Here is an 18,008-nt window from a genome sequence, read left to right on the forward strand (position 1 = left end):
GAGTTTCTGCCAAGCATTGAAGCAGTTACAGTTATGCTCAGTTTTACGCAACCATTAGCCCGCCTCAGGGAAAGCAGCATGGACATGTGGGCAGGCAGTTCCCCACCAATGGAGATTGCTGGTGCCCCCAAAATGTGCTGGTCACTTCCATGCGCCCAGGGAGACCCAGCCACTGCTCAAAGGGCCTGTTGGATTGAAAAACAGTTTAATAAAAATCTTAGTTTATTTTCCTACTGATAGGTCCTTTCCCTGTCTAGGGAAAGAGAGAAGAACGGACTCTTATTGCCGTGCGCAGAGTGGCGTGTAAGCAGACCCCCTCGTGTGCACGGGCAGCAGAGAGCGTAAGTGCGAAGTGGTACTATCCGGGGAACACTGCTGCTTGCTGGGTAATTGAAGCTGATGTTCACAACAATGGGCTGGACCCAGCCAGCATTAGTCGTTTGTAAATACGCGTGAGAAATAAAGCGATAGATAGAGCCTGGGGCATTGCTACTGAAGGGATCTGCGTTGATTAAATATCGGATACGTATTACGGCCAGGTCCTGGTGCAAGTTGGCAGAGCCCCATGAGCGCTGGTGCTGATTTACATCTGCTGAGGACCTGTCCATAAACATCTGAAGCGTGCTCTTGAGTCATTCAGAAAGCGAACAGTTTCCCCTGCTGTATTTCATCTTCTTTGTTTCATTCCCAACTCACTGGCAGACTCTTCCAGTCGTAGCAGGGAGCTGCCCCTCCCGGGGAGCTCGGCACGGTGCACAGCATAAAAAGGCTGCATTATTTATAGACTCCAGATAGATATTTCACTCGCAGCCCGGCCCGTTCCCAGCATTCCCTCCATTCACAGATCATTAAGTAGCACTTGCTGACATATAAGGCAATGCAAGTGCAGTGGTTAACTTTGAACACTGCCGTCCATCCCAGTGTTACATGAGATTCAGAAAGTAATTGTCCAAAGAGGTGGGATGGCATTTGTCCTGCCAAATAAAGCTTTGTGAAGAGCAGCCATGAAAACCTTAAGAAATAATGTTATCATCTGGGAAACCCGGGCTCTTTACCCCTAGTCTGCTCTTGCGTGCCCATGCTGTGCCCCAGACCAGTGAATGGGGCATACAGGTGTCCCTCAGAGCAGAACTTGGGCCTGATCTCCATTGAGGATCTGCGCTTAAAAGAGTTTTTCTCCTTTCTGTTGTCGTCTATTTGCTTATTGGGCAGCAGCCGCTCCAGCATCTGATGCGCTTAGTCCAGCTCCCTTTATTTCCTCTAGGTGTTTTCATACAGCAGGGTCATGTGCTACAGAGACTGTCGCTGAGGCCAGTAAGTGTGCTACCCTGTGCTACTCCACACGATCCATCGTCTACAGCCAAGCTCTACGATACAACCGCATTTGCTCCAACCCCTCCCACAGAGACAAACACCTACAAGATCTCTATCAAGCGTTCTTAACAACTACAGTACCCACCTGCTGAAGTGAAGAAACAGATTGACAGAGCCAGAAGAGTTCCCAGAAGTCACCTACTACAGAACAGGACCAACAAAGAAAATAACAGAACGCCACTAACCTTCGCCTTCAGCCCCCAACTAAAACCTCTCCAACGCATCATCAAGGATCTACAACCTATCCTGAAGGACGACCCATCACTCTCACAGATCTTGGGAGACAGGCCAGTCCTTGCTTACAGACAGCCCCCCCAACCTGAAGCAAATACTCACCAGCAACCACATACCACACAACAGAACCACTAACCCAGGAACCTATCCTTGCAACAAAGCCCGTTGCCAACTGTGTCCACATAGCTATTCAGGGGACACCATCATAGGGACTAATCACATCACTATCAGAGGCTCGTTCACCTGCATATCTACCAATGTGATATATGCCATCATGTGCCAGCAATGCCCCTCTGCCATGTACATTGGGCAAACTGGACAGTCTCTACGTAAAAGAATAAATGGACACAAATCAGATGTCAAGAATTATGACATTCAAAAAACAGTTGGAGAACACTGCAATCTCTCTGGTCACTCAATTACAGACCTAAAAGTGGCAATTCTTCAACAAAAAAACTTGAAAAACAGACGCCAACGAGAGACTGCTGAATTGGAATTAATTTGCAAACTGGACACCATTAACTTAGGCTTGAATAAAGACTGGGAGTGGATGTGTCACTATACGAAGTAAAACTATTTCCCCATGTTTATTCCCCCCTCTCCCCCCCCCAACCCCGTACTGTTCCGCACACATTCTTGTCAACTGCTGGAAATGGCCCACCTTGATTATCACTACAAAAGGTTTTTTTTCACTCCTGCTGGTAATAGCTCACGTTACCTGATCACTCTTGTTTCAGTGTGCATGGTTACACCCATTGTTTCATGTTCTCTGTGTATACAAAATCTCCCCACCGTATTTTCCACTGCTTGCATCCGATGCAGTGAGCTGTAGCCCACGAAAGCTTATGCTCAAATAAATTGGTTAGTCTCTAAGGTGCCACAAGTACTCCTTTTCTTTTTGTGGATACAGACTAACACGGCTGCTACTCTGAAACCTGTGCTACCCTGGGGCAGGCAGAACCTGCTGGTGCTCTCAGGCGGCCCTACCCCACTCAGAACTAGGGAGGGAAATCACCGGGGCTGGTCACGCCGGTGTCTCTGGCTGCTCAGTGCTGAGACCTGGAGACAATCATAGGATGTGACCACAGGGACACGTGTAAGTGAGCCAGGCAGTGTTTCTGGCTTTGAAGTAAAGCTGTAGATTTGACATTAAAAAGAACAACCTAAGTCTTGTTCAGATGCCCCAGCAGGAAACAAAAAAAAGGGACGACCCTCAGCCCGGAGTCTCTCGGGCAGCTGGACGTCTTTTCTTTTTAGTTATGAATTGTTGTGAGTTCCTGGCAGGTGCTGGAGCAGGCACCCCCTTCACCAAAACCCGAGCCTGGTAAGGCATGAACGAAACCAAGCCCCGCCCTGCCCTCTCCTATACAATACATGGATGGCTGTTCAGTAACGCACTTGTCATGCCAGGTGACGCTGAACTACGTATAAAGGGGTTGTTTCCTCCAGTAATGCAATGCAGCCACCTCTGGGGTGGCATGACGCAGCAGCTGTTTATAACTATCCAATGCTTTCGGACAGGAAAGGAAGATCATTAAAATTTTGACCCGCCAACGAGCTGAGAGCAGGTGGACCCTGCTGTGGGCATATGTGCTAAGTTCCCCCGAGAGAGCAGGCCCCTCGGGCTGCACAAGGCCCCCTAGGGCAGTGGCCTAGGCCTGATGGGGAAGAGGGGCCCCAGTGCCATTTCCTGTTGTGCCTTGGGACTCTCCCATCTCCAAAGTGTCCAAGCCCAGCGCTGCGCAGCCCAAGCGGGGGCTTGTGTGGTTCTATTAATGTCGCAGCGTTTTACTCCCTGGCGTGCTGGCTGCAGTGAGACGTTCAGCAAGCTGTGGGGCAGAAGAGGCTCTGACCACCATTCTCCTCCCCCTGCCCCACGGTTGCCATGGCTCTCTCTCAGGATCATTCCTTTCACCGTGCAGGCCAGATTTGTTCCCCACTTTTTCTTTATTTCCTGGGGCTGAAAGTTTCCCAAGAAGCAAAACAGAAGAGAGTTTGTGGGTGTGCTCAGAATGACACGCCTCCCCCCAGAGTCTAAGGCAGCCAACAATAACAGCATGCTGGGTGTCACTATACAAAGGGCTGTGTGCATTTCAATGTAGCTAAGTTAAAAGGCCACACAGGCCCCTTGCAGCTCCGAGCAGGCCTCTCTGCCTTTGTTCTTCCACTGGAGCCTTTTATATAGTTTATCCCACCCTTTACATGACTACGTTAGGTTTGGGGCCCAAACCTTTGCCCCATAACTTGATGGCTCCCAGGGGCTCCGGTTACCTGTACAAAGGGGGCTTTGTGGTAAGAACAGGTGTGCGGGTTCCTGCTAACCAGCAAAACTGCTTTATTTTTGCGGGAGTCTGTTGAGTGCAAAGGTTTGCTGGCTCCTCCGGCTGCATTTAAAGTTTGCAACAGTGAGGTGGCTTCTCCTGCTAGCCCAGACATGGCTCCTGAGCGATTCTTGTGTCTTCACTAAATGGCACCTTGCACCCAGATAGCTTCTGTGACACTGTTCAGTCCAGTGCATTATACTGCCAGGAACAGAGAGCCTCGTGGAAAATGCCAATTCCTTAGTCTGGGGCTCTGAACTCATCCAGCTTATTTTAGCTCCTTAGCCCCTCTGGAAGCTATCTCAGGCATGTTTGGGGAATACAGCAGGTATTTTTATGAGTGGGATCTGCAAGAGTATTTTCATCTTAGACTTGGAGCCAGCTGGGACCGCTGCCAGGTTTAGAGAGCGTAGAGGCAGAGGCAAAGAAACAGAACACTAGTGAGACGTGGTCTTTCTACTGGGGCTTATATTTAGCTGTGGAGCAGCAGAGTCATTCTGAAATGTCGTCCTTCTGGTTCCTCAGCCACCCTGTCCCCTCAGCCACTGCACAGAGATGCAGCCTTGACCTAAGCCATCAAATCAGAAAGAACGTGTCCTGGTCCGCTGCTGCTTGCTCTTCCAGCCTCCACAACAAACGTTCACACCACCAGCCAACATAGCCCTTTCCAGGACTCTCTGCCCTTTAGATCGACTGGCATGTCAATGCTGCGGTAACTGGACTCAACGTGAGGGTGACACGGCGCGGGTTGTTTTTGACAAGTCCAAATTAATTTCCTTCTTTGACAGCGTTGCTGGGCTAGTGGACGGGGGAACCAGTAGACATGATATATCTTGATTTCAGTAAAGTTTTTGACACAGTCCCACATGACATTCTCAAAAGCAAACTTGGGAAATGTGGTCTAGATGAAATTACTATCTGGTGGGTGCAGAACTGGTTGAAAGTGTAGTTATCAATGGTTCACTGTCACTTTGAGAGGGTGTATCTAGGGGGTCCCACTAGGATCAGTCTGTGTCTGGTACTAGTCAATATTTCATTCATGACTTGGATAATGGAATGGAGAGGAAGCGTATAACATTTGCAAATGACACCACGCTGGGAGGGGTTGCAAGCACTTTGGAGGACAGAATTAGAATTCAAACCGACCTTGACAAATTGGAGAATTGCTATGAAATCAGCAAGATGAAATTCAATAAAGAGAAGTGCCAAGTACTTCACTTAATCAGGAAACACATAATGCACAACTGACTGGGAGCAGTGCTGCTGCACAGGCTCTGCGGGGTATCGCGGAGCACAAATGGAAGATGAGTCATGCAGCTGTGAAAAAGGTTAATACCACTGTGGGCTGTATTAGCAGGAGTGTTGGTTGTCAGGCATGGGAGGTAATTGACCCGCTCTACTCGGCACTGGCGAGGCCTCAGCTGGAGTACTGTGTCCAATTCTGGGTGCCACACTTTAGGAAAGATGTGATCAAATTGGAGTGTCCAGAGGAAAGCAATAAAATGTTTAGAAAACCTGACTTGTGAGGAAACAAAACTGGACATGTTTAGTCTTGAGAAACGAAGACTGAGTGGGGACCTGATATCAGTCTTCAAATATGTTAAGGGCCGTTATGAAAAGGATGGGAAATACTTGTTCTCCATATGCAGTGAAGGCAGGGCAAGACGTAATGGGTTGACTCTGCAATAAGGGAGATTTGGATTAGATATTAGGAAACACTTGCTAATTTTAATGGTAGTTACGCTCTGGAACAGGTTTCCAAGGGAGGCTGTGAATTCTCATTATTGAAAGTTTTTAAGAACAGGCTGGACAAACCCCTGTCAAGGATGGTCGAGGTTTACTTGGACCTGCTGGACTTATGACCTCTCGAGGTCCCTTCTTGCCCCACCTTTCTATGATTCTATGAAAAAGCCCCTGTCCATGACAAGCAAGAGTGAGAGCTGCAATGAGGAAAGTGCCCCTTGGTTTTCAGTGTGTTTACTGCAGAGTGTACAAAAAACACAATGGTCTCCAGACACCAGTTCAGCTGAAACAACAAAACGAAACTATAATGAGGACTCTGACTGTAGACCACAGGACTGTGCTTGGAATACAGCTTTCATACTCTGGGGGTACTCTTTCACCGGCAATTCAAGGCAAGGCTGGCTCTCCATTCTATGGTGCTAGGCACAACATCAGTGCATGACAAATACTAAATCCTAACAATTACTGAGTACCCCAAAGTGCTTTGCAGAGCTGCACAGTGAGTGGATAGCACTGTGTTCTCAGAAACAGCTCCTCACACCCAGACTTGGTGAGGAAATGTAGGCTACCGGCACAGGGTATCCCTAACTCTCCTGGAGAAGCATCTAGGGATCTTTAGCTTCTGTAAGGGCTGCCCCAGAGACAAGACTGAAATGATCTTAATGGTATGGTCTAGTAGATGCTATTTAAAAATAACAAGGTAGCACAGGCCTCCCCAGGCTCTGCACTGGGCAGGACTCCAAGTCCTGGTTTGCAGCATTATTGTTCTCGCTTGGCCTTCGGGCCCAGAGGTGAGAGTGCTGCAGGCGAGCGACAGGGACAGCTAGGACCATTTGTTTAAGTAAAAGACAAGGATTTGTATTCTTATCCAGGAGTCTAGCTGAGCCCCTTTAGAGTCTGAATCTCACAAAGGTGGATGTTCATGTAGTAACCCGCTGTTCCTGATCTTGGGGCCTTGCACGAATGGGCTACCGCAATAGCTCAGTTTCCAGACCTGACAGGAAACAAGAGCAGGGGCTCCTCTAGGAAAATGCTGATTGTCTGAGCTTTTGTGAGTCCCTCCCTGTCTCCCCGTGGTGTTAGGAGAATAAAATTCATTAATGAGGGAAAGGCACTTGGAGTCCATGGTAATGAGGGGGGCAAATAAACAAACAGATAAATGCACACTAGATTAACCTAATATTGTCTTTACTTTTTTATATTTTAATGTTTTGACATTATCAAAACAAAATAGTTAGACATTATTGAAATGAAACATTTGCTCTTGTTCATATAGTGCCAATGGTTCAAAATCAAAATGTCTTTTGTTCTGTGGGAAATTTCAAAATTTTGTCTTTTCAGAACTAAGCAGGTTTTGAAATGTCGGAACTCTCCATGAAATGGGCCTTCCATTTTCTGACCAGGTGTCGTCGTCCCCCTGTCTTCTTGTTTCTCATAACTACAGTACCAATTAACCCCATAGGGCCCGCAAGCCACTGTTCACTGGCTGGCATCTCTCAGGCCTCCCAGCAGAGGCAGGTCAGAGGAGAGGACATGGCCTTGGGGCTCAGTGCTGGGACAGTGTGAAGACGGCATGGCGATGTCTGGGAAGAGGCTGACAAAGGGGTGAGCCGGGCTGGACTCACAGGCAGAGAAAAGGCAGTGAGGTGAGGCAAAGCCATAGACCTGATGGAACAAGCCAGGCGGGGCAGCACTGCGAGGGGTTGGGATGTGAGTAAAAACGCTTGACGTTGATGCTATGTTAGCGGGAGAGCCGGGGAGGGATACAACGGGGCGGAGGGGTGATGTGGCCACAGTGACGGGGAAGGAATCTGATCTTAGCAGCTGCACTTGGTATGGCCCGGATGCGTACAATGGAGCTGGCCCAAATTGTTTCTCTGAAAAACTTTCCCAATAACAATTCAGGTTACAGCAAAACCAAAATGTTTCATGGGGAAAAATTTTGAAAAAAAAATTCCATTGGATATTTCTAAATGAAATATACATTTTAACTGAAATTAAAAAAAAAAACCAAAGCAAAAATTTCAATTTAAGTAAAGTTTTTTGGAAAGATTTTTGTTTTTTTTTCCCTTTTCTCCCCTCCCCCCCCCCCCCCCCGGCATCCCCTTTTTTCAACACTGACTGCACTAGCCTCAGTAGTTTGTTTGGGCAGGGTGAGGGGAACTGGAAGAAGACACTATTCCTTTTTCTGCTCTAACTTGGATTTCACAATGTGAGCAGGTCGCAGCCATCTCCACACTAGCATCATCATTGCCCAGTGCTTCCTGCTGCTCGCTTCATTCGCATGACTAGGGGGTCATAGGCCCCTATTATTAACGCTTTAATGCTTCTATCCACAGCACTTGCCTAATCCAGATTGATTCACTATATTTCATAGCAGCTGGCAGTTCCACTTGCTTAGCCTTTACATGTCCCCTTGTATTGCCTTGACCTGTCTGTCGGTCAAGCTACAGGTTCTTCTTTTGCTTTATTTCCTTCAGGAACATCCTGGAGCTATTGCTATTACTGTGTCAGTGAGACGCCTACTGCCATGTTTGCACCACCCTGCAGGTGTAAGCATCACCCTTGGATTTCAGCACAGGCCCTTTGTATTAGGCCCTTCTTCCACTCCTGTTATCAATTTTAGTTCAGATGTTTATGGACATCAGTCCATCCACAGTCCACAAGACCTATTTTGATTCTGATATAGGTTATGTCTAGGGAATCTCAGAAATACGGTATGCATCCGATGAAGTGAGCTGTAGCTCACGAAAGCTTATGCTCAAATAAATTGGTTAGTCTCTAAGGTGCCACAAGTCCTCCTTTTCTTTTTGCGAATACAGACTAACACGGCTGTTACTCTGAAACCAGAAATATTGTGGCATAGATATTTAATTCTCTAACACAATTGGCTCGGCTCTAAGAACGATTGCTTCACAGTGGAATAATGTACGGCTCTCAGATTAAATACTAATGAGTAGCTGAATGCGCCCAGCTTGAGCCAACTGCCCCAGATTAGGCACCTTTAAAAGTGGCCAGTCTAACAGCTGTAGGATCTTTGACATCTGGAAAGGAAAGTTCCTCCAGCGCAGTGAATGGAAGAAGAAAGATATTGATGGGATAGAGAGCAACAGTTTTCTTCTCTGGGCTCGAACATAAATTGCAGTCCTGGAAAATCACCTGGGTTGTGCTGCCTGACACCAATCTGGGCTCAGGCTCCATAACCAGTTCCTGAGCTTCTCTTCGACAGTCGAGCCGCAGCACTGAAACAGGGCGCATCCAGGCCTGGGTCCACGGACACTTTTTATATTGGCCACATCCTGTTCTCAGTTGCATGCACCCCCATTAAGGGGTGTCCTGCTGAGCAGAATTTGGTCCTTCCTCCTCTGCACACGAATGTGTAATATTCCGCCATTTTGGTGACCAGCCTGTGAATACAAAATGGCAGCAGGCACAGCTGCACCAGCCAGGAGCTGCCATCATGTACCAAGCTGCTGATTACGTCCCCGTTGTCACGCCACTCAGTGAGAAGTGATGCTAAATTAGAACAACTAATTGCACTGCTCATTGAAACAATCAGGATGACAAATCAGTGATAATCTCTTCAATTCTAGATGATAGCTATGGCGGCCTGCTCTGACTGGGATTAATCAGCCTGTCATCAATGTTATTATGCCCCTGCCACCCTGGGAAGGAATGCTTAGGCCTCTTTCACTTGGCTCAGGCCCCTGTAGACAACAGGGCTGGCAGGGCCTTTGCTCAAAGCACAGAGATTCCACCCCAGTTTTCTAGCCTTTTGCCACTTTGGGGAAAATGCCATGGGAAATGCAGGCTCAGGCTCTGAGTTGGTCTTTCACTGAGCGGGCCAATGCATGGTGAGATCATGCCCCTAGGTTGTGCCACTGGCTACTCCAAGCCAAGGCTGGAGGTTATAATATGCGTCTGGGGCTGCTTGAAGCCAGCCGCGGAGCTGTAGTGATACCAATCAAATCAAATCGCAGGGGGCTTGGTGCAGAATCACTGGGTGAGGTTCTCTGGCCCATATCCCACAGGAGGTCAGACTGAGTGTAACGGCCCTTCCAGCTGTGAAATCTATGAGTCTGCACAAATGACAGGCATGATGTCACCAAGTGATCACTGCATTTACGTAATGAGTGTGCAGTGTCCCCAAACCGACAGCCCACAGCTCTGCTCACTGAAATCCGTGGAAGCAGGGTTGGGCCCTAAGGTCGAGCTCCCACTCAGGTCAATGAAAAGAGTCTCATTGACTTTCAGCGTGTCCCTAAGGAAAGTGGAAAAACTTGGCACTAAAGGGGAACAACAGGAGAACACACACACACACACACAACTCTCTCTCTCTCACACGTCCTGCCCTGGTTGCCTGCCTCCTGATGTGTTCGGGCGTAAGTGCTACAAATTCAGCCAGAACCTGTACAGTGGGGCCTTCCCCCCTCTCCTTAGCCCCCAGTTCCCGCCTCCAATCACAGTGCTTCCCTGAACATTTTTTAATGGTTTCCTTTCCTGTGAAGAAAAAAAAGCAGCTTTTGACTGAATTTTCCCACAGAACGGGAGGGTCTGATGGCTCTGCACTGCCCGTTAACATGGTCTGAGGCTGGGAGATGGGCGAGCGCTGCCCGGACACAAGAGCGTCTCCCAGAGCAGAGCCCACCAGCAACACACCGGGAAAAGGAGCGTTTCAACAAGAGCGGCGTGGGTAGATATTCAAAGTGCCCCCGTACCCCAGGCCCGTCTCTCTGTCCGGGACGGAATGACAAGGCCATTGGTTCTGGAGTCTAACACCCCAAGTGGAAGCTAGTTCTGAGCGCCCCAGGGCCAGCCTTAGTCCCGAGTTTCATTTAATTGCTACCCACTACACCAGAGACGGGCAAACTTTTTGGCCCGAGGACCATATTGGGTTTCCGAAATTGTATGGGCTGTGCCTCCCCAAACAGCCAGGCCTGACTTTCAATAAATGAAAAAGTACCTTCCTGAGCCTCCTGGAGAGCTGCCCCTGCCTGTCTGGTTGGGAGGTGTAGGCCTGGGGACGGCCGAACAGCATCCCCATCGATAACTTGCTTGCCTTTGCCTCTGGAGGCCCATGGGATGGAGCATTAGCAGAAAACCTGCCGGGGATCTTGGGCATCACACAGTATGTATTCCATGGAGGGACAGCGCCCTGCTTCTGCACAGAGGAGCCTGACTCATTAGAGCAGCACAAGCCAGGACCACTGTAGTTAAGGGTCTGTCACTGTCACTATTTTAAAGCTTAATGTCAGGAGCTCCTAGCCATGCCAGGATGAAGCCTGCATGGCTAGATCTCTGCCTGGGAAGAAATCACTTCGCTCTTGGCCCAGGAGAGCCTAGCTCTTCTCAGGCTTCTCCCCTCCTTTCTCCAAGCCCACCGCTGTGCCTCCTTTCACATGGCTCCAAGCACCTCAACCTCCCGTCTTGTCCCCATCTGCCCTGCCTCCAGCCTCTGTCCCTCCAGTTCCTCCCAGCAGCCAAAAAGGCAAATCAGAATGCCCTGCTATTCCTCATGACATGAGCATTACTCTCCTATGTGGCTACACGACCGTATTGCCTTCATCTGTGTCCTCTCCCTCCCCAGCCCCTACCCCTGCCTGGTTCCTGGCTGCACTTAGGCCCATAGCCTGCCATACTGGGGCCATGCAGAGAGATCCGCGTGGATCCTCATTGGTGCTGTGTGCAGGTGCATGGCTCTGCCTGTGTGGGTTGAGGTGCGGGGTCAGGAACATAGACTGTAAATGCCCCAGGGCAGAGAACCCACCTGTGTGTTTTATATGTATGTTCAGATGTGTTCCTGCCATGTGGGGGAGGGCAGGAAAAGAAGACTCAAGCAGCTGAGTCCAATTACCCAGTCCTCACAGAGGCTATTGCGCTGGGTGTGGGAGGGCTCTGGGGCTATATAAGACAGACTCAGCTTCCAGGAGGAGAGAAAACTGAGGCAGAAGTCTGGCAGGCTGGCGGAGAGCCCAGGGGAATTCAGCTCCAGAATGGGGCAGAGGGAGAGGCAAATACCGCAAGAAAAAGGCCCTGAGTGTGGGGCACCAGCTGGGGTCTACCTCCCCAGAGAACTGTGGACGCGCCCAAGAGGGAAGAGAACATCTGGAGAAATGGGGTTAAAGACTTTGGGTGCAGATGATGATCATCTAAATACTGCTCCACTCTTCTATCAGGATGATTGCATTCTCTCTGGCTACTGTTTTTATTTTCTTCATCCCCGTTTTTCTGGGGTGGTTCGATCAACCTGGCCCACAGGTGACAGTGACGGACATAAATGTATTACATTACTACCACTGAACAACTAAGGAATAACTTTGGGTTTTGGCAGGCAACCATTTTGTATCCCAAAGCATAGGCAGCCTTTGCTGTAGATAAATGAGTGAATAGAAAATCAAGGGATCAAGGTCTTGGAATCAGGGCAGCCCACAGCACCATTGTTCAAAAGAAGTTTTTTAATTATGCAAATCCATGTTACATCATCATCATCGCACATGACCGCAGGCAGTGGGGATTCGTTATCAGGTATGTCCCCAGCGTCTGCATGTGCCACTCCAGTGCTGCTGGTGAGGCTGAGCCCATGGAGCAGAGGAAATGCAACAGGACAGGCTACACTGCAGAGATTGGCATGCTTCCGTTGTTTTGCAATCCCATTAGACAGGTGACTTGCACCAATGCTCTGAAACCATTGCTCTTGGTCTGTCAGTCAGAATCCACGCTGGGGACCCAGAGAGCTAAACTGAGTGCACTCAGTATCAATGCATATTTTAGTGTGCCCCTACCGGCCGGAGCTGGGAGAGGCGAAGGTGTTGCCCCAGGCGAGGAGAAAGGGTCCTGTGTTCACAGCACAGAGCCGGGTAGCAGAAGCTGAGCTGGGTTCTCCTCCCAGTTCTGCCCCTGACTCACTACATGATCCTCCCTGGGCAAGTCACTTCTTTGCTCCATGCTTCGGTCCCCCATCTGCCCCATGGGAGGATGGTCTACCTCTCGGGGGCTGATTCACTAACCCGGGCATGTCCACTCAGCTCTCTGGGGGCTGGGGCAGTTTGCGTGTTCGTGTTCTTACTGGGACAGTCAGCAGAGAGCTGGGCCCTACAACCCCGGCTGCTGTGCTGCGCCAAGCTATGGGGGCCCCCGGCCGAGCCCCAAGAGTCAGGAATTCCTGGCTGATCAATGCCCATACAGAAATAATCCACTTGCTTTCAACAGCTCCGTTTTCTTACCATCCCAGGAGTTCCGCTCCCCTGAGCATGAACATCGGGGTGGATCACCAGGCAGAGCCAGCTGCCCCAAGGGCTAGGCTCTGTGTGTGTGTGTGAGTGTGTGTGTGTGTGCACAGGTGGGGCGACACAGACATGCCTGGACGTGGCGAGGTGCATTTCAGCCTTTGCCAGTTTAATGTGGCCAGAACTTTAATAGGGTGAGCTCCGGGGTGCGGAGACCACTGACTCGTCAGACACGGGTGCTCCGAGCTCCATGTGCCACTGCAGGGCGAGGGCCAGTTCCTGGGCCCTCGTTCCCACAACCAACAAGGGCTGCCTGGGCCAAGCCCCGGGGAAGGGTGGGCAGGGTTGATGTTTGTAACGACTCACCAGTGATGCTGCCAGAGGATTATGGTGCAGGGCTCACCAGCTCGGGGCGGGGCGCCTGTCAGGCCTCCCAGGGGCAGGGTGTCCCAAGGCAGCCCCAGGGGTGTTCAGCCTGGGGGAATCGGACAGCCTCAAAGTGACATCAGACTAGGGCTCAGTCAATACAGCGTTTAACCCTGCGAGAGGCTGAGAGTCACCTGAGCCCCCGCCAGCCAGGCGGGGAAGCAGGGGGGGCTCGTGGTCTGACCTCCGAACAGGGAGCCAGGAACTCCTGATCCTAACGCCGGCTCTCACTGTCTCCCTCTCTGGCTCTGGGCTGGTCACTGAATGAGGCTCCCCATGGCTCCCTCCCTCCCCGACCCACAGGGGTGCTGGAAGGAGCAAGCCTTGTAAAGTGCTTTGAAGATGTAAAGAGCCAAGCCTGATACTGAACAAAAGGGCATTACGCCCTCTGCAGCTGCACCCCTCCATCGAGGACTCACTTCCATTTCTCCAGGGGCGGCAAATCACTGGAGCCCCCAGCTGAAAAGTCCATGTTTGTAAAGGAGTGACGCCAGGTCGGAGATGTTAATATGCGCAGAGCCCAGCGGAGCACTAACCCAGGGCTCCACGTGCAATAATAGAGTCCCGTCAGAGCGTGCTAATGGGAAATACTGGACTGCCTCTGGGTGGGGGGTCTCAGCCCAGTGCCGAAGGGACAGGGGCCCTCGTCAGAGCCCTCAGAGCCCAGGATGCTGGCAGCTGCCTGGGGACCCTGGGGAGACTAGGAGAGTGAGCCTCAATGCAGAAGACATGGGCAGCTTTTGCTGCTGCCCAGGCTGACCTGGCCTGTGGATGAGCAGAGGCCCCAGTTCTCGGGGCTGCTGCCCTGCCCCCCTGCCAGCACACCCAGCCTGTTTAAATAGTCCCTATAGACGGGGTGTCAGCACATAAAATATCCTATGTAATCACATTAGATCCTGCAAAGTCAGGGGGAGGAGCGGGGAAGGGGGACACATGGAAGACGTGACGTACAGCCCTATGAAAAGTCTGGGGGGAGCAAACCATCATCCGGAGGGGCATCTGTCCCCTTTTGCCCCACAGCAAATGACGTCCCGCCTGTAGATAACACACATGAGAATCAGCCTCTTTCTGAAAGAAACCAGCTGGCAATTCTGCCCGATTAACCCCCATAAATGGATACAGCTCCCCACTTCATACCGTACAGATCCATTTACACGCGGCCCACCCCTCCCCACCAGCATGCACACAGTGCCTCTGCAGCTCAGTAAAGAACGGCTGAGATCTCCGCCCTCTGCTCCTCCTGCTGTGAGCCTGACAGCTCCACCCAGGGCTTGGGAAGCCCGTGCTCACTTATGTACAGGTCAGGGCAGCTGCCAACGACCCGGCCCGATACAGCATCTCTGAGCGGGTTGCCCCACAGCCATGAACAGTGCTGTGCTCCTTGGAGTCGACGAGACGTTCAGCAACGAGGCTGGGGGGGTGCAGCTTGGGGGTGCTGTCTGGGAGCAGAGCCGCTTGAGTCTGGAATGAATCACAACCTGAAAGGAATGGGAGAGCAGACTGGATCAGTAAAATACAACCCAAGGCCAGAGAAGCACAGGCGTACACAGAGAAGCACATCTAGGGCCAGACCCAATGCCTATTGTAGTCAGTGGGAAGACTCCCTGACTTCAAGGGGTGCTGGATCAGGCCCCTGGTGTCGCAGCATCCAGACACAAGCTTTGCATGCAATGTCTTCACACACTGTGTCAGCTTAAAGGGCCAGTAGGCTGCACCTGTGTCTTAATTTGTCAGTGTCATTGCACGTACACTCAGAGCCGCACTGCACTGGATCTCCCGACAGGATCTCCAGATTTCCTTGTGTACAACAGCCCAGCATCAGCTCGGCTAAGTCGAGATAAGTCATTTAGATACTGCCATCAAAATGAAATGATGCCCTTGCGTTACGTACAAATCCAGGTCCTTGTTGAGGAAAGGCACTTGGCAGGCTCGTGTGGGTCCGTTCTGAATGTTAACGCCACTAATAGAAAGTGCACAGGAAAGCAAGAGAGCTGGGCACCGGGGCCCTCATCAAAAGTTAAAGAAAAACGAAAAGGAGTACTCGTGGCACCTTAGAGACTAACCTGCAGCTCGTCAAAACATTGAAGAGAAAGGAACTAGAGAAGGCAGCCCCCACGTAGCCGGAGATACCTGAACGTGCTCTGGACACACACAGTAACAGGTCTATAGTTACCGACACACTGACGTAGGTACACACCTGGGTGCTCAGAATGTATATGTACATTATTACATAGACATACACATTGGACATCTACATATGTACACGCAGAGAGCGCACAAGCAACTCCTTTCTCCTAGTGAAATGGAAACAACTGTACACGGAGACATTGTCCTAAAACTCTTTTCCTTTTCTCCCCCTCAGAATCATTCCCCGAATGATTGAATCTGAATCCCAATTCTTCCTGTGAATTCCAAACTCGCTCCTATCATTGTATATGTTTACAGGATGTTTATCCCCTGCCGAGGTGACTTTCAGGCACATTCAAGTAAACTGCCCATAAAAGACAGACCAATGAAGAAGTAAGTTACAAACTGGAGTATCTGTTCTGCTCCTAATGGCCTCTACAGATCCCCAGTTTGGCTGCTGTACTCAGGCCAAGATCATCAAAAATGTCTGAAAGACAAACCATTGGGTTTCTCATATAATCTCTGGGACTCTCTCCGTGTATTTCCTCCACTTCTGTAACCAGGGCTCATACACACAATCATCCCCTCGTGCACTGCTGCTGTTCCCCATAACAAAGACATTTCAGATCAAAGGAAAGGGTTAATCCCAACGCAGTCATTGCATGGAGTCTTGGAGGTCTGAACGCTGCCAACTCCTGAAAAATGGCCACCAGGCAAGCTGCTGAGAATAATCAGAATAAGATTGGAAGGTGTCCACATCAATCAATCACGTGTTGACAGATGACTGGAAGCCCCCACTGTGACCGTGGACAGCTGACCAACTCTCAGCTTAAGCTGAAGTCTAACATTAGACTGTTTGTTTCATGTGGGTGGCTTCTGCGTTATGACCTTCCCAGTCAATCAATCTTGCCATGAGTAGTCTGTCTGACAGAGACGTTAATTATCCGTACGCCTCATGCACTGAAAAGCTTTATCTTCAAAAACTCACTGTCACTTAGGTAGGAATAACAGAACCCGGAACAGAAAAATAAATCCAGCCTCACTATCTCAGTGGCAAGTAGGGCAGAAAGGAAGCTATGCCAGGACCTCCGCAGCACTGGCTGCTGGGGCTCGATACACAGAGTTCCTGGGGGCTGCTGTGAGCTTTACCGTAGATTAACCTTTATTTATGGTACTCATATAATTAGCCAAGTAGCTGCTGCTCACACCTATACCTGCCTGAGCCTGAGCCACCAGGAAGAAAAGGGAGACAGAGATAAAAGAACAACAAACACGCATCGGTTAACCCTTGCAAGCCGTTAGTCACACTAGTTAATAAGTTCTTTCTATCTGTAAAGTGCTCTCTCAGTGACAAATCCCCTAACTGGCACTCAGCATTATTATGGCTTTCAAGATGCCTCTGTCTTTCATGTGACGCTCCGTGTACACATGTGCGTGCCCCAGCTGTGCAGTCTGCTCACAGGGGCTGGGAGAACACGGAAAGCAACGCTCAATGTCGGAGAAATACCCAATTCACTGAGAGCTGCCTGCTTGGAAGCCGCCTTTCAGTGTGTTTCGAGGCAGCTGTCATTGCAAACCCCGCTGGCACATGAGGAGCTGGAAGCCAGCAGCTGCACGCCCGGTATATGGCCTCTCCATTCCACGCTCCCTTCAGATAGCCAGGCCACCAGACCAAAAGCTGAGCCTGGAGCCCGTACCAAGGAGGAGGGCCATTAAAGCAGTCCATCTCCGACGGGTAGAGAGCTGGCACCCCCGCCTTTTATGCAGCCAGGTGCTCCTCTGCTTGCCAAAGCTGTGGAGCAGCCCAGTAACAAATACGCAGCACGCAGGGCCACGGCTGGGCCTTGCAGAGCCCTACTCCATGCGCTGAGCTCTCTGGCCCAGTCCTGCAATGAGCTCTGTGCAGGGAACTTCTGTGACCCAGCCCCTCCTGAACGGCTAGTGTCAGGGACTGGAGGAGCAAAGCAGCTGGGTCACCCAGCAGTTCCTGCAGGGCTCGTACTCCTCCCTGCCTCATCCCATCGGTGTTTCGGCTGCCCAGCTCTCCGACCCCTGCAGAAATGGAGCCTGGCCCCCCCATAGGCTCCTCCATTGCCTCGGCTCGTCACTGTTTCCTTCTCTGGCGTCTAGCCTGCCCCCTGCTCCACTTCCAGCCCGCTCGTTAGTCCTTCTGCTGTGACTAGCCATCCCCACACTGTGCGCACCCGCACACACCCCGAGCCCTGCACGCTCACAGGGCCCTGTGCTGATGGACACACGGGCCCTGCCCTGAAGAGCTGAAAGCTAAAAGGACAATAAAGAGACCAAGGGTGGGGGAAAACAATGTGAGAGACGGCAAAGTGCGCAGGCAGTGACTGCCACAACCCTTGTTATCCAAGCCCCAGCTGCTCCCCTACCTAGCCAGAGTTGGCCTGGAAGGGAGCTAAAGCGAAGGGACGTTACTGACTCACCTATTTTAGGCATCAGGAAATGGGGGCTTTCAAGGAGAGTTGTAAATGAGGGGCACATGTCAGCCTGCGGCGTAGCTCCGGGAGAGAGCATGCACTTTCCCTACCAT

General features: G+C 50.7%; 1 protein-coding gene across 1 annotated transcript in view; it reads right to left on the reverse strand.

Annotated features, from left to right (window-relative positions):
- Positions 1-12,146: 12,146 nt before the first annotated feature.
- The window catches only part of MN1 (MN1 proto-oncogene, transcriptional regulator), a 193,707-nt gene continuing 187,845 nt past the window's right edge, over positions 12,147-18,008 (reverse strand). The window contains exon 3 of the mRNA XM_073312320.2: positions 12,147-14,802. Within this exon, the coding sequence (XP_073168421.2) occupies positions 14,615-14,802 (188 nt within the window). The 3' untranslated portion in view covers positions 12,147-14,614. The remainder of the gene's footprint in view (positions 14,803-18,008) is intronic.

Source organism: Lepidochelys kempii, chromosome 15 (genome assembly GCF_965140285.1).
Source record: "Lepidochelys kempii isolate rLepKem1 chromosome 15, rLepKem1.hap1, whole genome shotgun sequence".
In the NCBI taxonomy this organism is placed as follows: domain Eukaryota; kingdom Metazoa; phylum Chordata; order Testudines; family Cheloniidae; genus Lepidochelys; species Lepidochelys kempii.